Source organism: Lissotriton vulgaris, chromosome 1_1, assembly GCF_964263255.1.
Source record: "Lissotriton vulgaris chromosome 1_1, aLisVul1.2, whole genome shotgun sequence".
NCBI lineage: Eukaryota > Metazoa > Chordata > Amphibia > Caudata > Salamandridae > Lissotriton > Lissotriton vulgaris.
Genome location: NC_141685.1, coordinates 993,101,744 through 993,129,676, shown reverse-complemented (window position 1 = coordinate 993,129,676; position 27,933 = coordinate 993,101,744). Strand labels below are relative to the sequence as shown.

General features: G+C 47.7%; 1 protein-coding gene across 6 annotated transcripts in view; it reads right to left on the bottom strand.

Annotated features, from left to right (window-relative positions):
* Nucleotides 1-27,933, bottom strand: part of BRD4 (bromodomain containing 4) — a 1,320,550-nt gene that overhangs the window by 297,536 nt on the left and 995,081 nt on the right. For all 6 annotated transcript variants that reach the window (XM_086960824.1, XM_086960816.1, XM_086960841.1 and 3 more), the window contains one exon: nucleotides 8,492-8,544. In XM_086960824.1, coding sequence (XP_086816950.1) covers nucleotides 8,492-8,544 — 53 coding nt within the window. The remainder of the gene's footprint in view (nucleotides 1-8,491; nucleotides 8,545-27,933) is intronic.

Here is a 27,933-nt window from a genome sequence, read left to right as displayed (position 1 = left end):
GAAGTAGGAGTCCCACAGGATGCGTGTGCAGTGTCTAAACACACACGCGAGTTACCATAGAGTTATAATGGGAACGTAAAAGTTACAAAGAAGTAGATTTCGGGCACTTCCGGATGGACTACGGGAAAACCCTGTTAAACTAGGACACTTGGACAGTTAATACCCACGGGAGCACCGGAGTACTCGAGTTACCTCACCCAGGGAAGCCGGGTGCATAGGTGTTCTTTCGTGTCGGGTTTCGGCGTTGAATCCTATGGAGAGCTGCAAGAAAGTGCTGCAGGCGACCAGGAGGAAAGTGTCCGGGTGGATCCAAGGGTGGATCTGAGGCGAGAAGAAGCTGAAAGCAGAGGGGACAGAGTCTGGGTCACTAGCCAATGACCAGGAAGGAACCGGGAAGGAACCAGATGATGTCGAGATGCAATCAGGTGAAGAGGTGAAGCTTGTCTCTGCAGCCACGAGAACCAGGTGGCGTCGACAACGACCAGGAGCTGGAGTCGGGCTGTCCCACGTCAGATCTAGCTGTTGGCGGTGTCAGTATCCGCTTGTACCCAACAAACCTTGGCAAATGCAATCCACACAGGATGTGAAGATTGGCTTCTGTTCAGACCAGCAAGGTCTGGGGCGCTTCTCCCTTGTAGGGAAGCTGGAGCAAGACTGGAGCAACCAGGCAAGCAATGTTGATTCAAAGATTCATCTTCGTAGGGCTCACTAGCCAACGGGCTAGCAACCGGGAAGACGCGTCGAGCTGAAATGCAGGAGCAGGCCCCACGCGGCACTCGTGGAGTGTGGTGGGCTGATCTTCGGTGCAAATGCTGCTCGGGTCTGGGGCTTCTCAAACCCTAATGCACAACTTCGAGGGTACCTCTGAAGATGCACGGTTAGCAAAAAACAAGTAGTCCAGGATGTCCGGTCCCACGTCTCTCGTGTCCGCCACGGGTCTCCGCTTTGCTGTGGATGTGGATCGGAGTCGGAGAAGTCTGGAAGTCCAGTTCCTGAGTCGCTGAGTCTTCTGGTTCCGGTAGGAGCGTCGACAAAGCAAACCTGCAAGTTACTGGTGGTGCCTGTTTGCACAGGGTGGTCACTCCTTGACCACAAGTGAGATGTCTTCAGTCTTTCAGTCTTCCAGTCAATATGGAACGTCGAAGGTCCAAGAGTTTTGTTTCAGAGTTTCTTTCCAGGATAATCTAATGTCTGTAGACACAGCTCCTATCTTTATACTAAACTAAAGGGCTGGATTACGTCCTAGGTCCCTCCTATGGGTGGAACCTGAGAAGGGGGTGGTTACACCCCTTTCTCTTTGTCCAGTTTCGCGCCAGAGCTGGGGCTGGAGTGCCCCAGCAACTGGTTTGAACCGGGCTATGCATGGAGCACCTTGTGTGTCCCAGGCAGTGTCTGACAAAAGCATCTTTCCATTGAACCCACCCTGCCCCAATCCACTACAGGCTGTCTGGGGAGGTGCCACCACCTCCCTCGACAGGAAACCTATTGTCCAGGCCTCCCGTGCCGGAGTTTCGTCCAGCAGCAGGAGGTCAGACTCGTGTCTGTGGCAGCAGCATCCATTTTGTGATGCTGAGGCTCTGTTTAACTTTAACCAGGTAAAGCAGTAACTACATGTCTTCTCCCTCGAGAAGGGTGGAATGCTACCACCGCCGCCAGGTCTGGCGGCGGGGAGGAGGGGTGGGGGTAGTATTGCAACGTGTTTGACACCTTCACAACATGTTTTGATAAAGCCAAACCAAAGTTTGCATTAACCGCGAGGATTATAATGCACTGTGATATGGCTATATCATAGAACAGCTATAAGGACATGGTTCCGAAAGCTGCAGACAGGCTCAGCTCATGCTAGAGCACCATCTCACATAAAACCAAGCACTCTGCCTTCAGGATTGTCAAGGCCTGCCATAGGAGTGACTTATAGGTATATATGTGTCTATATATAAGGGTAGATATAGGAATACTATATCTAAGCAAGGGGTGATTACACCACCTTGCCAAAGCTGAGTGTTCAGCCTGTGGTGTCAGTTTGGATGGCCAGCCAGGGGTGGCATAATTCATGCTGCAGCCCCTGGTAGGTCTTGGATGCACCCCTGCCCTGGGTACCTATGGTACACTGTACAGGGGCTCACAAAGGTGACCCAATACTCAATTAGGTATGTACCTAAAGTACATGGTACGAATTTAGAGAGAGAACAGCTCGGCTGTGGGTCTGATTAGCAGGCCCACAGCCACACTAAAGTCGAAAAACCAGAGTATCACAGCAAAAAGTGGGGGTGACCATAGGAAGCAGACCCTACTCTCCTACACCCCTCTCTTATCTCTCCTCTTGCTCACTTCCCCTCTCTTCCATATCTCTGCTCCCTAACCACACTGCCCCTATCTCTTCTATCTCTTCCTCAATATCTCCCACACCCCCATTTCACCTCTGCCTTCCCTCTTTTCCACTCCTCTATTTTTCCATACTCTGCATCCTCTTTTTTGTATTGCATATCTTCATTTCCTCCACTTCTCTTCTTCCTTTCCACCTTTTCCTTTTTTCCTCCTACTCTTCCTCCTCCTCCTTTCCTCATCTTCTTTTCTTCCTCCTCTTCCTTTCATCTTCTTTTCCTCCTTATCCGCTTCCTTTCCTCATCTTCTTTTCCTCCTCCTTTCTTTCCTCCGGTTTTTCCTTTCCTCGTCTTCTCTTTTTCCTTTCCTCATCTTGCATTCTTTCTTTCCTCATTTCCCCTTTCTTAGTATCTCTCTTTCTCTCTCTCTCTCTCTCTCTCTCCCCCTGTTAACCTTTATCTGCATCTCCATGTCCCTGTCCTCTCCCTCCTTTCGTTCGTTGCCCCCTTCTCCTGCTTCCACCCTCCTCCTGTCTTCCCCTCCTCCGTCCCTATTTTCAAAGTAACACGTAGTAATCACCAGGGAAACCACGGTCACTTGTCGCTTCAGAGCACCCACATCCTAAAAATCTCACCACACACTGGAAGAGAGCGGGCTCTGGGGCCGTGCAGACGATGCAACAATTATATGGCATCACCCCCCACCCTCGCTCCTCTTCAACTCCCCTATGTCCCTGCCCATTCTACCTTTCTTCTATTCCTTCCCTATGCTCTCCTTTCTGGTTATCTCCCTTTTCTTTGCATTCTTTCTTATCCCTTCATCTCCAGCTTCTCTTGTTTGAATCGTCCACTTCTCGTCCTTTCTTTTCCCTCTCTCATCCATTCTTTCCTCTCTCTCGTCCACTTGCTCAGCTCTTTTGCTGTCCTCATTTAACCCCCCTGTTCTTTCTCTTATCCTCAACTGTCCCTCACCCCTACCCTCTGCTAACTTTCCTGTATCTATCTGACATGCTACTCTCCCTCTAGTCTTCCTGACGTAATGCAATTCTTATCCTTACAACCTGTTTCTCTTCTTATCAACTTATTTCCCTGATACACTTCTCACTCATCCTCGCTTATTGTCCTTCCCTCCTCTCCTCAGCCTCCTTCTAATTTTCCATCTCCTCATTCTGCCTGTCCTTCCTCTGACTCTCTCCTCTCTCCTGTCCCCCACTCTGCTTCTCCACTCAATCTCCTCACCTCTCCCCCCCTCGCCCTCTCCTCACCTCTCCCCCATTGCCCTCTCCTCACCTCTATCCCCTCGGCCTATCCTAACCCCACGCGCCCAGGGCACAAGTCCTATAACAAGCATTTGCAATGCAATAGGTCTCACAGTTACATGAGTTTAAGCTAGTGGCATTGTAAAATCCAATGCCTTTTATTTATGTTTTTAAAACGAAAACAAAAATAAAAGGCATTTATTTGCAATGTCAATAGCTTAAACTTGCGTAAATGCGAGACCTATTGCATTGCAAATGCTTGTTGCTTTTAGGGGCTGGAATTCAGGGATTACCTCTAGGTTCTGAATGTAGGGAATGTCGTGCATGTCTGAACTGTAGAAATTTGTAGAATTGCAACTGCACCAAGTCACAGTCCTGGAAAATATCAAAGGATATCAGGGTGGTGTGGGAGAGGACATCTGCAAGGGTAGAAATACTCAAGTTGTTCCAACCCTCAAAGCCTGACAAAGACACAACTTCAGGTAAAAAAACACCACACCACATAGGGGTTTACTAAGCAAGGTGCCATTGCCATTTAATTTGTTTCATATCATCTGATCAGGCCATCAGTGTTAACATTGTGGCCAGGGGATGTCACAGGGTGTGTACCTTAATATAGTGCAAGGGGTTTGAAGAGTGGAGAAATACCAGATTCTTGGCAGGGGAGTATAGTGGTCCCTCTCCTTAAAAAAGGCCAAAGAACAAATCCAGATAATTACAGACAAATAGCTCTATTTGAAGCCATGGGTAAAATCTTTGCAGCTTGTGCCCTGGATCTCTTAAAAGACTGGGCATTTGCAAATAAAGTGATCCCCGAGACACAGGCCGGATTTCGCTCTAAGCACACCACATTGGATAATATAGCTGTACTTCAGACAGTTCCTGACAAACATGTTACGTTAAATGCTCAAATTTTATATTGAGCTTTTATTGATTTTTTTCGACTGCTTTCGACAGAATAGATAGACCGACATTGTGGAGAAAATTGGAGAATCTGGGAATCCCTTCTGATCTTCTTACAATAATAATTTCCCTACAAACAGCAACTTGGTGTAGAGTCCAGATGGGGGATAAAAAAAGGTCTAACAAAACCATTTCCTACAAAGAATGGGCTGAAGCAGGGCTGCTTATTAGCCCCCTTATTATTCTCTATTTATATCAGTGATCTACCAGGGTGCTTTTCGCGAATTAAAAATTTCCCTCCAAAGTTAGCACAAGTAGATATACACTGCTTAATGTATGCAAATGACATCATTCTCGATCGTACTCCAATTGGCCTGCAAAGAAATCTGAACAAATTAAATCAATATGCAACGGAAAGTTTTCTGGTCTCCAAAATATCTAAAACTAAAGCTCTCCCTTTTAATGGCAGAAGGAAACAATTATCTTTCACTTGGTAATTGGGAGGTAAGCAAATTGAGACAGTAAAAGAATATGTATATTTGGGCTGTACTTTTAAGCGTAATCTACAAGATACAGCCCATCTTGAACATCTAGGGCGTAAGGCAGAATCGCATGTTTGGGCATTAAAGAGATTTTATCGTTCCACGGGATATAGACAGTTCAAATCATTTTTGGAGGTCTATGGCATGAAAATCCCACCAATATTATCTTATGCCAAGGAATATACTCAAATCAAAACATGGCAGCAGATAAAAATAAAGGAAGTATACTTCAAAAACTGGCAAAAGTTTCTTAATCTGTCCCAGTTCAAGCTCTTCGCCTAGAGCTACCTAAGATGGGAATATTTGCCAGAATAATTTCTAATATCATAAGGATGGCATATAATCTCTTATATGCAGTGCCAGACACTTTAAGATATTTGAAAAATCTGGAGACTTTTAGAGAGGGGGCATCCCAGTATACTTTTAACTCCTTCTGTGCTCATGACGGAGCTGCTCCGTCATGAGCCTCGGTTGAGCTGTGCTCATGACGGAGCGGTTCCGCCATGGCCCGCTCGGCGCGCATGCGCGGCGCGAATTTCGCGCCTGCGTGGCGCGTTCTATTGAGCGGGCGCGTTCGTGACGGAACCGCTCCATCACGAGCACAGCTCAACCACGGCTCGTGACGGAGCGGCTCCGTCACGAGCATGCGAGCGCTGCTCGACCCCCCCGCCTTCTTAGCGCTGCGGCGGGAAGGGGTTAATAGGAATCTGCTAAAACCCCTTGAGGTCTCACAATACACTTTAGAACTTTTAGAGGATTGGTCTCCAGCTCATCTGAAGCTCTTTCTAAAACATATGCCCTCAAAAATCAGCTATGAAAGGGATAAAGAATACTGTATTTAACTAAAGCATTATAAAATCTTTGCTGAGAAAATAGTATTTAAAACACCCCAGCCTTATTTACAGTTCCAATTAGAGCATGGGGCAAGGCGTTGTATTCTCCTCTTACGATTGGACATTCTCCCTTTAGCAACTCTTATAGCTAAGTGGGAAGGCACAAATAATTCTAAAGGTATATATTATTTATGCAAAGGCGGCCACCGAGAGCTGTATCATGTTTTACAAAATTTGCCCAAACCCGAGATTGGTAGAGGCTAGGCGACGGTTTATATCGCCTTTTCAGTTAAGATACAATGCCATGTTAGCTCAAGATCTAATTATGTTGTGTAATTCTCCCGCTAATGAATGTCTGTTATCATTTGTTTACATTTAAAAAAAGTTGTTTGATGTTATTTTAAAAACTTATAATTTTATCATTTCTATTAACTGTATGTTGTATAAAACAGTAATAATTAATCATTTTAATTAGATATTCAATAGTTTTATTCATGCTCAGGAATAATAATTTTAAATATCTGTATTTGTAGATCTGTTGTAAGGTCTGAATCAAATAAAAACTTTGAATTTTTTGAATTTGAATTAGTGCAAGGGGTGTGCAACCCCAATACCCAAAAGTTCAAACCTAAAAGCATGGTTCCCCCCGGTTTTAAACAGTAATTAATTGAGAATCAGAAGCTGAGCAACCCTGTAATAGGAGAGAATCAGCCATTGACTGCTCCCCACCAAAAGTAGCACAGATATACAGGGTGATTGGTATTGCCAGAAAAAGGACCCTAATAAGGCGGTAAGCGTGGTAAAGAATCGTTATGGCAGGGCAGAGGTAATTCTGTAATGCAAATTATAGAAGCAAAAGTACCACCATTTATAAAAATCAGTCGATGAAGGTTTCGAGCATAGATGTTATGTTTTCCGGTGGTCAAGACTTCTACATTGCTCCTAAAGCGTGGAACCACCTGCCGTACACAGAAGTGCCTCTTCTTCATTTCTTGAATTACGCAAGTAGCTTAACACTTGGTTTTGAGCAGTCCTACTGGGCCCTAGGTTTAGCTCGATTCACAAATACTCAGCGTCAGGATACCCTCCAGGTCACCCTCTTTGGTGATTTAACACTCTACAAACCCACAATAAATAAGATTTTTGGTAAATGCTAACACAGGGGTATGAAAGGAAAAATATTACTCACCATGTAAGCATCTATTCGTGTAAGGTAGTGCTGTAGATTCACATGCTCTGCATATTCCTGCCATCTAGTATTGGACTCAGACATGTGCAACTTTTTGTTCTTCAAAGGCTTGAGTCATGAGGGATAGTGACTCCTGCAATTACTTGTAATACGTATGGGCATTGGCTCCATTGCTAGATTGTCTATTCCCACACAGTTAGGATGAAAGGGAGCAAAGAGAATAACAGAAGATGTTCCATGCTTTGAGTAAGAAGGAAAAGCATCTGCATCAACCTGAGGCTTCCCAAGAGGAATAGTGGGCCCATGTCAATCTACAGAGCTTTGTGCCACAAACAGATGCTTATAGGGTACCACTTTCTGTAATTGGCATGTGTAGCTGTAGATACACACAATCTGCACAGACTGCAAAGCAGTCCTCCCCTAAATGGTTGCTAGCCAGAGGATGTGACTGAGGTATGCCAGGGCAGTGGGTCTTGTGGGCATGGCACACAGGGATGTGTGCCATGTCGACTCTTTGTTTAGTTCTGTATTTAGACACTCAGCCTGCAAGGGCATTGTGGGGGTGTCAGGGTACAGGGCCCCTAAGGTGGGCACAATAGGTGCTGCAGCACTTAGGGGTCTTCTCTGGTCACCATGCCCTGGGTACCATTTACTAGGTGCTGACAGGTGGCCAGAGATGCCAATTGGGTTTTAGGTTCAACACAGTTTTAGGGGAGGAACACACGCCCTGGGTACCTGGTTGGCAGGAGCCCAGGGCACACTCAGTCAAAGCACATCAGCAGTTCAGCAAAAAGTGGGGGCATACCAATGCAAGAATGATGGCACTTTCTCACAAGGAGTCACCTATCTGGTGACTTCCAAAGACTTTTCCAGGACAACAACAAAGTGCAAACATCCGGGCCCAACACCAGATGGCGATCTATGCACAATGTGTGATTTGCAGCTCATATGTCTCGAACATACTTTTTGTAAATATTTCAGTAAAATGCTGCGGGATCCAGTGCAAGGGTGGGACTGTTGTCTGCTTACGAGCTGAAAAGGAACCAGAGAAAAACAACTGATCCCATAAAGTTTGAAATATGCACCTGAAGAAGCGGAAGCACCTACAAAATCACTGAATCACAGGAAAACAATAAAAAGAGAGCAATGCAAGTTTAAATAGTTCCCTATAGAATTCTATCTGGGACTGAAGGAGAAGCTCCCACATCCAAATCGTTCAACTTTTGCTGCATTGTTAGGGAGGATGGTAAAACTCTCTCTATCATCCAATAAACTGTCACTTGGCATGTCTCAAAGTTTCTGGTCACATGGTAATCACAGAGCGTGCAATGGGGGTTTGCCAGAGACTATTGATCCCTGACTGAACAAGGGTTTCAAAATGAACACCCTTCTACATGCACTCAACTATTAGACATTGGCAGTTGGCCTACGGTAAGCTTACCTTCTTCTGCTCACGGCTGGAATGCCCCTTCTTTTTAAGTTTTGATGCCATTTCTGCAAAGAGGACAAGATAGGTTCAGACAAACTAATCCACTGCAAATGGAAAACCTTACTCACCCAACCTGCCAAAGGACGAATTGAATATGCTTTATCCCCTCAACTTATGCATTAATTAATTAATTAAATTAGCTAATGACTGGCAAGTGCTACGCTCATGACTTCTTTTACATAGATGTTAAATTAACCCAAGAGTAAATATCAATGACTCTTAAATATAAGATAAAACAACGTAATTGAAAAGAGCAGAGGAAGGTCTTCTTCAAATTTCTTGAAATCCAATAATCAAAATGTAGTAAAACATTAAAGTACACTTTCTTCTCTAACTCATCTCATCTGCAATTCACAGATCTGCATTCTTATTTGTTTTTTTTACATAAAATCAGAAGACAGGGATAACGCCCAACAAGGAAAATGTTACTCTGTAAGTATCTGTCTGTAGCTTGTAGCTGTAGAATTACATGCTTTGCATACTCCGGCCATCTAGTGTGGGGTCTGGACATTGCAATGTCTTTTTACTCAAAGAACTCCAGAGTCACAACACCAATTATGACTTTTCTTATAGTCTACAATGCACGAGGACACAGGCTCTACCTCAGAATATTGTCTGCTCAACTGGTAAGTAGTATAAGTTGAGTTTATTGTCAAAGACAACCATAATGTGTGCAACGTGGATGTTAAAAGAAAAGGCTGTTTAGATATCTGAGCACTGCCTGGTTTCGGGAGGTGGGAGGATGCATGTGAATCTACACACAATATGTTACAAACAGATGCTTACAGGATAAGTAAAATTTGCCTTTTGTAGCACGTGGCAGTAGATTGAAAAAGTGTACGGAGTATTGGCTAGACCAACACTGGCTTTTTGGCATACAAGCACATTCACACAATAATGTTTTTTAAACGTATGTGGTGTAGGCCAGGTGGCTACTTTACAAATACAAATTCCAGCTATATAAGAATGTTCCTAAGGAAGGCCACAGAGAAAGTTAAAGTTAGTAGATTTATATAGCACGGCTGATCACCCATGAAGGTATACAGGCGCTATCCATGGGCATGAGGAGATTAAGTGATTGCCCAGATTCACAGGATGATGTACTGACGCCAAGACTTGAACCAGGATTCCCATCTCCCGAATCGGTGGCTCCTGGCTCTTTTTCCAAAGTGGAGTGGGCTCCAGGAGGAATGGGCAAGGTCCTTTTAGGTTTAGCATAGCATGTCTGGATGCACCTTGCAATCCATCTTGCAATACTTGATTTGGATAGGGTTTTTTGCTTTGTGAAGTTTGGAAAAAGCAAGAAAGAGCTGTTGTGTCTTTCTTAATGGCTTAGTCCTGTCAAAATATGGAGAGCGCGATGTGCTATTGAGTCAGGTTTAGGGGAAAGGACAGGGAGTTCAATGGATTGAGGTGGAAATGTGAGAGCAACTTTGGGTGGTATCTAGGGTTGGTGTGGAGGACAACCGTATCCCTGTGTATCTGGAAGAAAGGTTCATCTAAAGTTAGTGCCAGAAGTTTACTGACAGGCTTGAGTGAAGTGATGGCAACCATAAATGTCACCTTCCAACACAAACTGGAGATAGGAGTAGTGGAGGGGTTCAAACAAAGGGCCCATGAGTATTCTCAGTACAATGTTCAGGTTTAATGTCAGAGCTGGTAGGATCAGATGGGGAATTACTCTGGAGAACCTCCATAAAAGCTTTAATAACTGGAATTCTGAAGAGGGAGAAGGGTTGCCTGTTCTGAAGATAAATGCAAAAACCACAGTTGATTGACAGAATGCAGAACAATGTCATACATTCACCCCAGTACAGAGATCTGGGTCTAAATCCATAGTTTTTTTGCACTCCACACCATTCCAGTTCAGACATGGCCATATGCAAATCAGTCTGACCCTGTGCCTCATGGGAACAGTCCTGCCCGAACTGCCAAGCCATGCCTTCCCTGGACCGGAAACAAGCTTCCGAGGACCGGTTTCTGGCATTCCAGCAGTTTCAGCCCGACTTGCTTGAATCCAGTGGCGTGGAGAGCATGGGACTCACGTCTGAGTATACCCATCCCACTCGGGGTGACAAATGCAAAAACCACAGTTGATGGACAGAATGCAGAACAATGTCATACATTCACCCCAGTACAGAGACCTGGGCCTAAATTCATCGTTTTTTGCACTCCACACCACCCCAGTTCAGACATGGCCATATGCAAATCAGTCTGACCCTGTGCCTCATGGGAACAGTCCAGCCCGAACTGCCAAGCCATGCCTTTCCTGGACCGGAAACAAGCTTCCGAGGACCGGTTTCTGGCATTCCAGTCGTCTTCAGCCCGGCTTGCTTGAATCCAGTGGTGTGGAGAGCATGGGACTCACGTCTGAGTATACCCATCCCACTCGGGTGACAAATGCAAAAACCACAGTTGATAGACAGAATGCAGAACAATGTCATACATTCACCCCAGTACAGCGATCTGGGCCTAAATCCATTGTTTTTTTGCACTCCACACCACCCCAGTTCAGACATGGCCATATGCAAATCAGTCTGACCCTGTGCCTCATGGGAACTGTCCAGCCCGAACTGCCAAGCTATGCCTTCCCTGGACCGGAAACAAGCTTCCGAGGACCGATTTCTGGAAGCCTGTTTCCGGTCCAGGGAAGGCATGGCTTGGCAGTTTGGGCTGGACTGTTCCCATGAGGCACAGGGTCAGACTGATTTGCATATGGCCATGTCTGAACTGGGGTGGTGTGGAGTGCAGAAAAACGATGGATTTAGGCCCAGATCTCTGTACTGGGGTGAATGTATGACATTGTTCTGCATTCTGTCCATCAACTGTGTATTTTGCATTTGTCACCCCGAGTGGGATGGGTATGCTCAGACGTGAGTCCCATGCTCTCCACACCACTGGATTCAAGCAAGCTGGGCTGAAGACGGCTGGAATGCCAGAAACCGGTCCTCGGAAGCTTGTTTCCGGTCCAGGGAAGGCATGGCTTGGCATTTCGGGCTGGACTGTTCCCATGAGGCACAGGGTCAGACTGATTTGCATATAGCCATGTCTGAGCTAGGGTGGTGTGGAGTGCAAAAATAACGATGGATATAGGCCCAGATCTCTGTAGTGGGGTGATTGTATGACATTGTTCTGCATTCTGTCCATCAACTGTTTTTTGCATTTGTCACCCCGAGTGGGATGGGTATGCTCAGACGTGAGTCCCATGCTCTCCACACCACTGGATTCAAGCAAGCCAGGCTGAAGACGGCTGGAATGCCAGAAACCGGTCCTCGGAAGTGGAATGCCAGAAACCGGTCCTCGAAGCTTGTTTCCGGTCCAGGGAAGGCATGGCTTGGCAATTCGGGCTGGACTGTTCCCATGAGGCACAGTGTCAGACTGATTTGCATATGGCCATGTCTGAACTGGGGTGGTGTGGAGTGCAAAAAAACGATGGATTTAGGCCCAGATCTCTGTACTGGGGGGAATGTATGACATTGTTCTGCATTCTGTTCATCAACTGTGTTCTGAAGATAGGCAGGTACCGCAGCTAGGTGTGGTCGTATGGTAGGGAAAGCCCAACCAAAAGTTTGAAAGTGAAGTTAGTAGCAGATAATATCCTACACATTGACTACTAAAGGGTCAATGTGTTTTGAAGGACACTTGTAGATGACCCTCTTCAACTTGGCAGCATAACAAGCATGGGTAGAAGGTCTGTGTGCATTTGGTAAAAGATTAAGGCATCCAAACTCTGGGACTTCAGGAGCCAGGTTGCAGGATTGTAAGACCTGAGGTCTGGATGCCTGTTTCTTCCATGGTTTTGCGTAAGAAAGTCCAGCCTGTTGGGAGGCTTTTGTGTGGGCCCACTCGAACAGAATGGTGAACCATGGTTGGCGAGCCCAGGTGGGAGACACTAGGATGAGAGTGAGACTTCTGCTGGTCTTCAAACCACAAATGAAAGTAGAGGGAGAGGAGAAAAAGCATAGGCAAATATCTCGGACCAACTCATTCACAGATCATTGCTCCTGGACTGTGGGTGTGGAAACCTGGAGGTAGAGTTTGGGCATTTGGAGTTTAGTACTGTGGCAAAGAGGTCTATCTCTTGGAGTTCCCAAAGGAGGAAGTATTGGAGGAGGACTTGCAGGTGGATTTCCCACTCGTGGACCTGCTGCCGCATCCGGCTGTGGAGGTTGGCAAAATAGCTGCCCACTCCCGGAAGGTACTCCGCTAGCAGATTGATCTTGTGTCAGAAAGCTTACCACCAAATGCTCTGAGCTAGGTGAGAGTGCTGGTGAGATTGCTTACCGCCTTGCTTCTAAAGATAATACATGGCTGTCATGTTGTCTGTGTTGATGAGGAGTGCCTTGACAGTCAAGTGGGGAAGAAAAGCTTTCAACACAAGAAGAACAGCTAGCAGTTCCAGGCAATTGATGAGGAGACCCTGTTGACTGGGTCCATGCTGGCTTTAGACAGTCCGGTCCTATTAATGCGCACCCCCATCCTGTAAGGGAGGCCTCCTTTGTATTGGTCCTCTGCGGAAATGGATCAACAAAAGGCTGCCCTTACAACAAGTTGTTGGTGTTCCACCACTGCAGAAAGCGACAAGAGCGGTGGCTGATCAACACTAGGTGGTCCCAAAGATCGTCCGCTTGAGACCACCAGTGTGCCAAGTACTCCTGCAACAGACATATGTGTAACCTGGAATGGGGCACTATGGCAATACAAGAGGCCATCATGCTAATCAGGCTCATGACTGTCCTGACAATGACTTGGTGGCCTGTTTGAAAATGAGGGATTAGGGTCAGGTTAGACTATATCCAGGCAATGTTTGGATAGGCCATGTAAACTTTTGAGTTGAGGATTGCCCCAAGGCAGAGCTGTATCAAGAGGGGTTGGAGGCGGGATTTTATAGCACTGATAGTAAACCCTGGTGGAGGAGGTTTATTGTGACCCGGGTGTGCAGGGCTGGACTGGGTACAGAAACTGGCCCTGGCAAACTGCTCAGCTGCCCCCCACCCAGGGGTGAGAGGGAGTGCAGCCAAGCAGTTTGCGAGGGACGGTTTTGGCCGATTTTGTTACCGGGGGCTGATATTGCCGACCCCGGTAACAAAAACGCCCCCCTCCACGGGCCCAAAACCGTCCCTCACCCTAGCGGCCTACCGGGAAAATGCCCGGTGCCCGCTATAGCCAGTCCGGGCCTGCGGGTGTGTTCGCAGCTGTTCTGATGGTTGGCACTCTTGATAAGTCATCCAGACGGTGGAGTACATGGAAACCCTGTCTGCGCAAATTATCGGATACCCCCGCAAGGCACTTGAGGAACACCTTGGGTTCAGTTGTGAATCCGAAGAGGAGCACCTTAAGCTTGTACTGCTTTCTGCTGAATACAAACCTGAGATACCAGTTAAGTGTCAAGTGGATTGGTGTGTGGAAATAAGCGTCCTTCAGGTTGAGAGCGGCCATGTAGTAGCGGGATGACATCCTGAAGAGTAACCATGTGGAAGTGCTCTGAAAGAATGTAATCCTTTATGGGCCTGAGGTCCAGAATGGGATTCACTAGTGAAGGTGGTGGATGGGTTCTATGGCCCCTTTAAGAAGGAGCGCTTGACCTCTTCCCCGAGTAGCCGTTGGTTCTGGGGAGAGTTTGTGTTTGCAAGATAGAATGGTGGGAGGAGAGCTCCAGACAACCATGTTGAATAATATCCAACACCCACTGATCGGAGCTAATGTTCCGCCAAGTGGGAAAGAACCTTTGGAGCCGCACCCGACAGATGTGGTGTGATCAGGGGAATAGTGGGAAGTCAAAGTGGGAGCTTCTTTGGAGGAGCCAAATTTCCCTGACTTTTTGAGTTGTTGCCTCTGTAGGTCCCTCTAAAGAAAGCCTCTGGGAGAGGACTGCTGGGCCTGTGGACGCTGGTAAATTGTGGAGGCCTTAGGGGAGGTGGTCTTTGCACCTCCATGACAGGTCATATGCCAAAAGGAGCAGGTGTCTACAGTGGGCCTATTGTTTTGCCATCTCTGAATCTAGATCTTTTTTTTCATATGATCAAGCTGTGGCCCGAACAGATATTGGCTATCAAACAGCAGGTAGAGCACATTTTGCTGGACTTTTGGTTAAAAGCCAGGGATACAGAGCCAGGCATGCCCGCGCAGGAGGATACTGGAGTTGATCCCTTTAGCAGCAGTGTCCGCAGCATCTAAAGTGCAGGGAATGGTGGTGCTCTGCTTTCTCTCAGAGTTGGTCTCATAGCCCCTTCCTGAGCTCCTAAGGGAGAAGTTTTAGGAGCACCTCCATCTCATCACAATGGGCATGATCATATCTGGAGAGCAGCCCAATGGAATGGCAATCCGCCAATGGATTCCCAATTTTCCAGCTACCCTCTTGCCTGCAGCATTAGTCAATTTACACTCTTTATCTGGTGGAATGGCATCACCAGTAGTCTGAGAGTTAGCTCTCTTAAGGGCAGTCAAGACAACTAGAGTCGGTGGGAGATGGCCACGAATGTACAGGGGTCAGAAGGGGAAGCTTTGTATTTCTTATCCATCCTAGGTGTGATGACCCTGGCGTGGACGAGGTCATGAAAGATGTCCGGGGTGTCACGCAGCATGCCCCTGAGAATGGGGAGGTACTGGGCGCAGTGGTGGGTGGATGGACAGGGTCTCAAAAAGGAAATCCTCCACAAAAGGACCAGTGTGTAGATCTACTTCGTGGAAGGAGGAAGAACTACAAATCAATTCATGGTAGGACGTGTAGTTGTCATCAGGGTAGGGATGGGCAGGGTACAGGTATGGAACTTTGTCCAATGGGTGGAACCTGTGTAGATCAAAAAGAGCACCACAATGTAGTTGAACCGGAAAACATGTTCGAAATTGGTGGCAGAAAGAAAACTATCTAACAATGGAGTTGATTACCAGGCACATTACTGCCAAGAGGTTGAGCCACAGTACCTCTTGACCTTGACTCAATGACTTCTTTGAAGAAAAACAACTTCCACACATACGGATCCAACACTAGATGGCAGGATTATGTACAAAATGTGTATCTACAGCCACACAAGCCTCAAATGCTAAGTTCTGATGCTGTGCATTTCTGGGGGTGGCTAAGGTGTTGATTGGGATGCACCTCCACAGAAAGTACCTTTGGAGAACTTGTGGATGGCGATCCCACTCATAGATGTATTCTGATGAGCAGATCCACAATTTACCTGTCCATCCCAGGACAAATGCTCTACTAGTATGTGAACCCTACTGCAGATTGTCCAATGCAGGTTATCTTGAGCGAGAGGAGACAGCAGTGGGGAGTGAGTGCTTGCTGCTTCTGAATAAGTAAATAGCAGAAATTTTTCTTTAGGAGATCTGTTTCCGAAAAATGAGCTTGAGGAAATCTTTCAGGACTAGATGGACAGCCAGCAATTTGAGTTAGTCGACTGCCATTAACTATTACGGTGGTTGTCAATGTAATATGATTTAACATATGAACAAACGATCCAGGGCGCATATGAACAATTGTTACTTACCTGTAAACAGGTGATTCTCCAGTATTGGTGTCTTTCATAGATTCACATGCTTAAATATTCCCCGTCGTCGAAGTGGGAGTCCCACGGTAAATAAAATAGTAATAACATACTAATAACACATGTATGTGAATACATAACACATAAAATGTATACTAGAAAAATATATAGTAAATACTCAAAAACAATTCCTACATAGGAATACATGGTAGAGAGAGAAAACACTTGTAACATATTCCTGTCATTATGTTAGTCCAAACTACAGCCAATCAGGCGCCAGCACCCTTCCAGAAGCTTCTCCTCAGAGCTCAGACCCTCAGATTTTCGTAGCACAAGAGTGGCAAAAGAGTCGATGAGAAGCGAGCCTCTGAGGGGAGGTGGGTGGGTCGAATGTGAATCTATGAAAGACACCAATACTGGAGAACCACCTGTTTACAGGTAAGTAACTATTGTTCTTCTCCAGTATTAGGGTTTCTTTCATAGATTCACATGCTTGAATAGAATAGAGAGCAGTAACAGCCGAAGAGGCCCGATTGCTATGCAACAGCATGGAGAAAATCAATGAGACAATAATACAGTCATGTAAGTACTGATAGCAATCATATAAAACCATAATGGAGGAGGGAAGACAGAGACTCACCTTAATTAAAAAGATGACAAAGTACTGCCTGTCCCACTGCTGTATCCGCCTCGTTGATGGCATCCAGGCAGTAGTGCTTCGTGAACGTGTGCCTGTTGGGCCACGTGGCTGCTCAACAGATCTGATGAAGCGGCACACCAGCAAACAGGGTGGTAGAGGATGACATCGCCCTGGTGGAATGAGCCCTCACTGAAGATTGTAGAGGCTTGCCGGCTTACTGATGGCAGAAGGTAATGGCTATAGAAATCCAACGTGCAATAGTTGGCTTGGTAACAGTGCGCCCTTTACGCATGCGTCCATAGGCAATGAACAGTTGATCGGACCTGCGAAAAGTGGCTGTCCTGTTGATGTAAAATTTAAGGCATCTTTTGATGTCCAAAGAGTGCAACTTTTGCTCTTCCGGAGATTGAGGATCGGCAAAGAAAGTCTTTAAGAAAACAGGTTCATTTAGATGGAAATCCATAGGCACCTTTGGCAGAAAAGTTGGGTCGGTGCGAAGCACCACACAGTCAGATTTGAATTGGAGAAAATGAGGTTTAATAGTGAAAGCGTGAAGATCACTCACGCGACGAGATTATGTCAGAGCAAGGAGAAGGGCTACCTTCCAGGTAAGTAACTTTAAGTCCGCCCTATGGATAGGCTCGAAAGGCGACTTCATTAGTTGGGCCAAGATGACATTGAGATGCCCGAGTGGGAGGAGGATGCCGAAGTGGTGAGAACTTCCGGAACAGTCCTTTGAAAAACTGACGAATAACTCTGGAAGAGCAGAGAGAGGAGGAGCCATCCTGCCGGAAACAAGAGATTGCCGCCAAGAAAACTCTCAAAGTAGCATGGGAAAGCCCTGATTGAGCCAGGTGCAAAAAGAACGGAAGTAGCTGCTCCGAATTGGAATGGATAGGATGGATATTAGTAGCTGCGCACCAATGACAGAACCTCTTCCATTTGAGCTTGTAAGTCTTAATGGTAGACGGAGCTCTGGCCTGAGCGAGAATGTCTCTGCATTCTGGTGAGATATTTAAATGCGCAAATTCAAGGTGCTCAGGTGCAGGCCGACAATTGAAGAGAGGAGGTGTTCGGATGGCAAATCTGACCCTTGTTCATCGTGAGGAGGTCCGGTCGAGGATGGAGGAGGATGGGCTCACACTGGGACAGAAGGAGCAACTCAGAGAACCACGCCTGTCGGGGCCATCTGGGAGCGATCAGGAGAATGTGGCATGGCTGCCTCCACATTTTCCACAGCACACGAGGCACCAGCGGAATCGGAGGAAAAGCGTAGGGGAATAGATCGCACCAATTCATCAAAAAGGGAATTCCCGCACGACCCGTGGTGGAGATGCCAACATGCGTAAGATGGGGCTTTCCAGTTCACCGGGGTTGCAAAGAGATCCAGAGACGGACGACCCCACCGTTGAAAAACGAGGTTGAGAGTTGGTTGATGCAACTCCCACTCGTGGGTCGATTACGTGGACCTGCTGAGGGAATCCGCTAGGATGTTGGAGACGCCCGGCAGATGCACCGACGTCAGGGTAACTTGATGACGGATTGCCCAATCCCAGATCGACTGAGCCAGCCGAGACAAGAGTGGAGACCTGGTTCCGCCTTGCTTGTTGACATAGTGCATACTGGTGGTATTGTGCGTCTGAATGAGCACAGACTCCCATTGAATCACAGGATGGAACGACTTGAGTGCCAGAAAAATGGCCATCAACTCTAGCCTGTTGATGTGCCAAGAACGCTGAAGCAGACACCATTTGCCCTTGACGAAGAGGCCTTGAAGGTGAGCACCCCAGCCTTCTAAGGAGGTGTCCGTTGTTTGCGTGATTTCTGGAGTGGTGGAGAGGAAAGAAGTCCCTGTTGCAAGGTTGGATGGTTGCACCCACCACTGGAGAGCTGTTCTCATGCGAGCGGTGACACCGACAAGGTCATTGAAAGAACCGGTGACCTGACGCCACTGTACGTCCAATTCCTCCTGAATGAGTGGAGAAGTGTGGCTCAATGGTTAGAGCTGCTGACCCTGATGCAGAGGTCTGGCCTGGGACCAGGGTTCAATTCCAGCCTCGGCCGGTCTTGGGCTCAATTTCCTCGGACCTGATAATTCTCGCCTCGTGCCTATTCTAATCATGGGTCCCACTCTGCAACTCTGGGCAATAGCTTGCTTAATCTCCACAACGGCCCCAACAGCGCTGGAATGCCTGGCTTCACCTTGGGGGTGCCCAGGAGTGGACATTTCACAGGGAAAACCTAGGAAGGGTTCCACAGCGGTATACGTACAGCGCCAGGGAAGCCCGGTTGGGGTATAAGTGCGCTTTACAAGTACAAATTAATTTCATTTCATGGGGCGAGTCCATAGCCTGCAATTTGGGATCAGTGCAATACAAGACGATGCCAACCCAAGAAATGATTAAGATCTGGACTAAAACGGACTGTTTTGCCCGATCAGAGACACCAAGCGGAGGGTTTTTTGTTGACGCTCTTGGGACACGAATGCCTTTGTAAGCATTGTGTCTAAAGTGGCTTCCAGAAAATTCCTGCGGGGAGCCGGTTCGACCTGGGACTTGTCGGCATTGATGGCTAGGCCGAGAGATCGAAACACGTCCTGACAGAGGAGAGTGTCTTGAAGCGGCTGTTTGCGAGACTGTGACTTGAGGAGGCAGTCGTCCAGATATGGAAAGATTTGGACGCCCTGGAGACGCAGGTAAGCCACTTCTGGAGCCATTACTTTCGTGAAGACACGAGGGGCAGACCGGAGGCCGAAAGGCAACACCTTGAACTGGAAGTCTCTCCGTCCCACCCGGAAGCGCAAGTACTTCCAACGCCTTTGGAGAGTTGGAACATGGAAGTAAGCATCCTGAAGGTCACTGGTGGTCATGAAGTCACCCATGCAGAGAAGACGCAAGATTTCTACTAGTGTAAGAATGCGAAAGGATTGGCTCTTGAGATACCTGTTGAGTGCTCGCAAATCCAGGATCGGTCGCCAGTCTCCTGTCTTCTTGAGTATTAGGAAAAAAAAGGACTAGAAACCCTTTCCCCTCTGAGACTTGGGAACCACTTCGATGGCACCTTTTTGAATTAGAAGACAAACTTGATGGAAAAGCTCCTTGAGATGGGGAGGAGGCGGGTCAGACGGTGGAGTGGGAGGAGGAATCTTGATGAACTCTAGAGCATGGCGCTTTGCCACAATGTCCAGAACCCAGCAGTCCGAGGAGATGGAGGACCACTGAGAAAAGAACAGGGAGATTCGACCTCCAACACTGGGGGGGATACACAAGTCATTGTCGTTTGGGAGTGGATCCTCTATATGAGGATTTTCCCCTGAAGGACTTGGACGACTGCTGTCGGGTGGGCTGCTGTTAGTTGGATGAGCAACGTTGATTACCTTGGTGGTAGGAGCGATATGGAGGGTTTCCTCCACGAAAAGTTGAGGAGGTGCCACGTCCGCGTGCACGACAAAAAGGCTGCTTCTGAAACTGTAAAGTCCCCAATGAGGGAGCAGTATCAGTGTCCTTCTTAATGGACTGTAATGCCTCATCTACATGCGCCCCAAAAAGGGACTCACCGTCATACAGCATATGAAGGATTTTTGCTTGTACCTCCTGGCGGAAAGAGTTGGATCGTAACCAACCCTGCCTCCGCAAGACCGCTGCCCAGCAAGCTGACTAAAGCCTGTGCATGCAATGTCAACTGCGCAATCAATAAGTTCCTCCGATGTCCTCTCTGCGTCCTGCAGAATCTTTAAGGCTTCCGCCTTGGAAGCGTCAGGGATGAGGGCCACCAGGGCAGACAAGTCCGACCACATCTAGCGGTCGTAGCGGCCCAAGATGGCTAAAGCATTAGCTGCCCTCACCGTAGTGGATGCCATAGTGGAGAATTTGCGTCCAATAGCATCCAGGCGACGACCCTCCTGATCCGGAGGAGCCGTAATTGGAGATGTCGAATAACAGGAACGACGTTGTGCAGCTTGAGTGACCACTGAGTCAGGCTTCAGATGAGCAACAAGACACGCTGGTGAACTGATGGGCGCCTTGTATTTTTTCTCAAGGCGAGGTAGTTGTGCTGGTAGTGAATTTGGAGTTTGCATTAATTGCACCCCTTCAGTCCATATAAAATCTATTATGGGTATAGTGTGGACTTGCTTTAACGGTTGATTTTTAAAATCATAAAGGAAACAGTCCACCTCCCTCTGGACTCTAGGCAGCTTAAAACACTGGGCCGCTCTATCCATCAGCTGATGGAAACTTGCAATGTCCACCGGACACGAATCCCCGGGCTCCACCGGAGGAGGGGGAAGACGGTCGAATTTGATAGTCGACCCACTCCGCCATGTGGGTGATGTCATCATCATCATCATCATCATCATCATCATCATCATCATGAACTTCTCCATCTTCCCGTTCTGGAATGACGTCGTCATCATCATCAACAGGGTACACCGTAGTGTGTATTTGCACTGACGTCTGAACTTGAGGAGAAGGCGTTGGCGGCTGTGGTGGTGGAACAGTGACAGGAGCAGCCGCAGGCGCATGAGGCAAGGGTGAACCCTGTGGAGAGGGCGGGAAACGCTGGTTGTAGTCATCCAACATATGCTGGAGATTTGAGATGAGACAAAGGCAGCGTCGCAGTTGGAACCTGCACAGAATGTTCCTCTGCCTGTGAATATTGGTCGTCATCATCATCACCATAATCCTGGCACTTGATAATTAAATCTGAAGGACTGCGTGCCACTCTGAAGCAATCACCCACATCATTGTCAGAGTCCTGCTCAGAGCCGTGGAAAACATGAGCGAGGAAGGCTGTGGATCTGGGATGGACAGCTGGTTAACTGGCCACTGAGGACGATGGTGCAAGGGGTCGGCAGCGGAAGAGCTAGACCCGGTGGAAGACAAAGGCACCAAAGGCAATGAAGCAAAGGAAGATGGAACCACCGTCGACGACGATGGCAGCAGCGTCGACGAAGTCACTGCAGAAGGATCCACCGTTGACGGAGCCAACGGAACCATCGTGGACGGTAAGTTCGGGACCAACGACTAAGATTTCTTGTGAACTTTCGTCAACGATGATTTTGCTGACGACGAAGCAGATTTCTTCGTCGACGACGAGGCAATAGGTATCGTCGACGAGACAGTCTTCAAGCTAAGCGATACCTTAGTCGACATGGAAGACCTTGATGTTGCCGTCGACGACGATCCGGAGGCTGATGTCGTCACTGTCACCGTCGACGATCTGGAGACGGCAGATCTCGTCGTCGGGACGATCGTCGACACTCCCGTCGACGATGAAACATATTTCGAAGCAGAAACATGATGGGGAGGCAGCAGAAGACGCCTGAGAGCCAGGTCTCTTGGGCGTAGAGGTAGTAGGAGGCAGTGATGACACCGCAGGAGCCACAGATAGGGAAAGTTTCTTCTTTTTTAGAAAAGGAGAAGGCATATCCTGCACACTACTACGCTTGGAGGATCCTTTAGAAGGTCCAAATAGAAAACTTTCTGCATCCGACAGTGCCGAATCCTTATCTTCAAGTCTCTGAAGCCAAATGAGGAGACGGCCTTCTCTGTCCTTAAGGGTCTTTGTAGAGAAAGTTCTGCAAAACTTGCATTTACCAACCTCATGGTCGGGATAAAGACAATAAATGCACTTCTTGTGGGGGTCCTCAGAGTAAAGATGCAATTTCCCACAGGAAGAACAAGGTCTAAATAAAGACTTCTTACTTGAAGACATGCTGAGAAGACTGGAAAACTTGAAGAAGTTGAGAAAACTGAACAGAGCTCAGGGAGACTCCCTTTACACGACGTGTGGTAGAAAATCTGAGGGTCTGAGCTCTGAGGAGAAGGTTCTGGAAGGGTGCTGAAGCCTGATTGGCTGTAGTTTGGACTAACATAATGACAGGAATATGTTACAAGTGTTTTCTCTCTCTACCATGTATTCCTATGTAGGAAATGTTTTTGAGAATTTACTATATATTTTATGTGTTATGTATTTACATACATATGTTATTAGTATGTTATTGCTATTTTATTTACCGTGGTACTCTCACTTCGACGACAGGGAATATTCAAGCATGTGAATCTATGAAAGACACCCTAATACTGGAGAAAAAAATGTTATGGTTGTCTATGTAAAGACTGCATATATAAGACTTAAGCACTCTACCACCAGTACATTTTTGCTACCTACAGTTGTGGTTGGAGTGGTTGTTCGAACAATCATTCCTTGTACATAAATAATCTGATGGAAGCACTCCCATAGGTTAATTGACATATAGCACCATGTAAGTTTTCACCAAGTTGTTTTTAATACTAAATAGTTATGATTCACAATAAAGTTTTAATTCAAAGGATAGTTAAATAAATTAAAGGAAAATGCTACTTACCAGTATGCATTTGTTCTTGGTATGTAGAGCTGCAGAGTTATACACTGTGCATAGATCGCCACCTAGTGTTGGGCCCGGATGTTTGCAGTTTGTTGTTGTCCTGAAAAGTTCTTTGGAAGTCACGAGATGGGGGACTCCTCCTTTGGACCACATTGCGCATGGGCATCGGCTCCATCCTCAGATTGTTTTTCGCCATTAGGGAAATGATAGAGCTTTGCAAGAAAAGGAAGGATGTCCATGTAAGCTGTATCTAATTAAGATAATACTGGAACAGACAAGGGTAGCCGGGGAGGCGGGTGGGCATGTGTAACTCTGCAGCTCTACATGCCAAGAACAGGTGCATACTGGTACTCTGATAAATGACAAATGACTGTTTTGCAGGTAGGCGGCGAGGGCAGTTAGATGTAATCTTATGGCTGAGTATGCTAGATTACATCTTTGTAGATGCAGTAAATAGCAAGGAAAATGCTACTTACCAGAATGCATCTGTTCCAAAGAGAAGCCAGTCTGCGCCAGTCCGCGTCCAGCCGCGTTTTGCGTGTTCTGGCCTGGACTTACATCATGGCAGGTACTTACTCCTACAACTCCTCTTTGCTTCTCTCCCTACGCCCCCCCACCAAGTCGCCTTGTAACCACTCATTCCTTCCAACCAACACTAAATATCATTGTAAGGTCTGTAATTGGCGCCCCCTTCCTTTACTCAGCGGTCACTCGTCCTTCGGACACAAATGGAGAATGTTTCTCCTTAATTGTCGGTCTTTACCGAAACACTTCACCGAACTGTACATGTTGATTGAAGAACTTAACCCCGATGCCCTGTTTTTAACAGAAACCTGGCTCCAGCTAGATAAAGACCCTACGGCAGTATGGGTCACTCCCCAAGGGTACACACTTAAACGATCAGACCGCCAGACTGGAAGAGGTGGTGGACTGGCTATTATATATAGGGACAGCTACAAGTGCCGCGTCACTCCAACCACCACACCAGTTTGCGAGAGTCTCCACTTCTCGTTAGAACTTTCTTCCACGACCACCTTCTCGGGCATCCTAGCATACCGCCCACCTGGCCCTCTCAATAACTTCATTACCAAGATAATAGATCTTGTTGCAAGTGTCGTCTTGACCTCTCCCAATCTCACTTTGCTTGGTGACATTAACCTATATTTAGACGACCCCCACAATTCATCGGCTAACAATCTCCGTTCCAACCTGCAAGCCATGGATTTATGCCAGAAGGGCTTTCATGCTACGCACAACAAAGGTCATCTTCTTGACCACATTTACAGCAACATAGATAACCTCATGGTGGAGACTCCGATTCCTCTACCCTGGACCGACCATTTTTTAATTCCCTTCACTTGGTGTACCCCCCCCCCCCACCCCTTCCTCTCAGTACCTCACCAAGCATCGAGGTAGGAAATGGCCCTCTCTTCCCCTGCCTGACTGGGAAGTGGCCCTTGCCAAAAATCCACCTGAGAAGGCAACCAATCCTAGTAAGGCAACTAATAATTTTAATTATTGGATTTCCAGCACCCTTGACCAGGTCCTTCCCGAACATGCCTGCAACTCCATAAGAAGACCTAAAGTTACCCCATGGTATACACCTGCCCTCAGACTCAGGAAATTAGCCTGCCGTAAACTTGAGAGAGCCTGGACGCAGGACTATTCTCAACCCAGAAAAGCTGAGTATAGGGCTGCCATAAAAATCTATAAAATGGAGATAAAGGCAGCACAAGTTCTTTTTTATGAAGGGAAAATCAATGCGGCGGCGAATGCCCCCAGGGAAATCTTCAAAATGGCTAAATCCCTTATTTCGCCTCCTGCTGAGCGTCCCTCTGCTGAAGGCGCTCAAAACCGTTGTAATGATCTGGCCGTCTTTTTTTCTCAAAAGATTCAGGCCATATACTCCTCATTTAACAACACCACGGATGATCCGAAATCCTTCATCACCCCTGACCCCTCTGTTCCTTGTAAGCTGGAGGAAATCCCATTCCTCGACACCCCCGGACTAGACAAACTGATCCCTAAGATCACCTCTGGCTCTCCCAACGACCCAGCACCTCCTCAGACCCTCATCAAGGTCTTGGACGTCGTTCGTCCAGTCATCTTAGACGTTCTTAACGCTTCCATCTCTTCCAAATCTGTTCCACCATCTTGGAAATGTGCGATGGTGAAGGCTTTGTTAAAAAAAAACAACCTCGACCAGAGCAACTGGGCAAACTATCGCCCTATCTCTCTTCTTCCGTGGCTGAGCAAATTGCTTGAGAGGCACGTGAATAACATCCTAATGGACTATTTAGAGTCCAATAGCCTATTGCGTGCCTCTCAGACAGGGTTCCGTCCTCAGCACGGAACCGAAACCGCCCTCCTTGCGGTAACGGAAGAAGCGAGAGCCGTGCTGGATCGGGGAGGAAAAGTCGCCATCATTCTATTAGACCTCAGCGCCGCGTTCGACACGGTTAACCATGCCACGCTATTACATCGACTGGCGGGCATGGGCGTGTCGGGCGCGGCCCTAGAATGGCTGACATCCTTCCTGGATGAGCGTTTTTTTCAAGTCTTTGAGGGTGAAGCGGTGTCTCCAAAACACCCACTTAGGTGCGGGGTCCCCCAGGGCTCCTCCCTAAGTCCTACCCTTTTTAATGCCTACATGGAACCTCTAGACAGGATAGTCCATCCCTTTGGTGTGCGTATTGTCACCTACGCGGACGATACCCAATTGGTGGTCTCTTTAGACCACTCTGAGGGATCGTCCCCCACCTTAGGCCCCTGTCTAGAGGCTGTTGCCAGATGGATGCAATCTTCCTGCTTAAAGCTTAATGGGGAGAAGACAGACATCATCCTACTGGGCAACCCTTCTCCCTCTGCCCTTGCATCCATCTGGCCACCATGTTTAGGCCCGTCCCCCGTCCCTAAGTCCCAGATAAAGAGCCTTGGGATCTGGCTCGATAAAGCACTTGACTTTTCGGTCCAGGCTACCAAGACGGCCGCCACTTGTTTTGGGCTAATGAGGATGCTGCGGAAGGTGCTCCCTCTGCTCCCATTCCAGGCGAGGAGGGTCATGGTCCAGGCCCTGATACTCTCTCGCCTGGACATTAGGAATGCTCTTTATATGGGAGTCCCGACCTCCGTCACTCAGAAGCTCCAAGTCACACAAAACAGTGTGGCTCGCCTACTTTACAACATCCCCCGCTGGCAGTCAGCTAAGAACGCCCTAAAGGAACTCCATTGGCTCCCTGTGGCGGCAAGAGTGCAATTTAAGGCTATGTGTATTTTACACAAATCGTTCCATCGAACGGGCCCTGTAATTCTACACCCTATGGTTACGCCATATGTCCCGTCCCGTTCCCTTCGCTCTTGCACCCTTCAGCTGGCAACGTCCGTCAAAGTCAAGAAAGCCCGCTGGGGAGGCCGCTCTTTCTCTCATACGGCGGCGAGACTTTGGAACTCCCTCCCGCTTTCTCTTCGGGAACACAACAACCATATGTCTTTTAGGAAGGCCCTGAAAACGCACCTGTTTGCTAACACCTGCTGAACTACCCTGAGCCCGCACTAAGTAATCATTCACAAGCGCTGCGAGGCCTCCGGGTAGCTACGCGCTATACAAGTGCAATTTTCATTTCATTTCATTTCATTCATTTCTTGGCATGTAGAGCTGCAGAGTTACACACTGGCATAGATGGCCACCTAGCGTTGGGCCCGGATGTTTGCAGTTTGTTTTTGTTGTAGAAAAAGTCTTTGGAAGTCACAGGATAGGTGACTCCGCCTTTGAATGATACTGTACATGGGCATCGGCTCCATCCCCAGATTGTTTTTTCGCCATTAGGGAAGTGATCGAGCTGTACAAGACGTAGTGATGTCCATGTGATTTGTATCTAATTAAGATAATACTGAAGAACAAGTTACTTACCTTCGGTAACGATATATCTGTAAGAAACATTAGTTAGTGTTAGATTCCTTACCTTAGAATATCCCCAGGCGTCAGTCTGGATCCGGAAACTTTTGCGTAGCAGTACCCCTGCGCGTCGGTAGGCGTCGTCTGCAGGCGTCCCCTGCGGCTCCGCGTCCGTCGTCGGCGTCGTGCGCCGTGATGACGTCGCTGGAGTATATAGACGCCGCCTCCGCGCGCTGACGTCAGTTCTTTGCACACAGCTTTTCCGCGCCAGGAGACGCAGAGCTATGAGAGAACCAACACTGGTGCCATGTAAAAACTAGGGCCCTGAAAGGGATGACCTTAACCCTAGGTATCAGTTCGCAGAACGGGGAGGATGGGTGGGTTCGGTAAGGAATCTAACACTAACTAATGTTTCTTACAGATATATCGTTACCGAAGGTAAGTAACTTGTTCATCTGAAAGAAACACGTTAGTGTTAGATTCCTTACCTTAGAATACATACCCCAGCAATACCAACCCCGGTGGTGGGTCTGCAAACCAATACAATACTACACCAGAAAGTCCTGGAGGACAGAACGGCCAAAGAAGCCATCCCTCCGGACTTGACAGTCCAGGCAGTAGTGCCTCGCAAAGGTGTGCAGCGAGGCCCACATAGCCGCTTGGCAAATGTCCTGCAAGGGGACTCCCCGGCCCAGGGCAGTAGTAGCCGCCGTGGCCCGAGTGGAATGGGCCCCTCAGCCCAACAGGAGGCTCCTTCCGAGCCAAAGAGTAGCACGCTTTGATGCAGAGGACGACCCATCGAGAGATGGTTCTTTACAAACCGCCCGTCCCTTCTTCGCACCCACGTAGCCAACTAACAGTTGGTCATCCACCCGGAACTGGCGTGTGCGATCCATATAAAATGAAAGCGCACGTTTTGGGTCCAGACGGTGGAGCCGCTCTTCATCCTTTGAAGGATGCGGAGGCGGGAAGAAGGAAGGGAGGGTGATGGACTGCCCGATG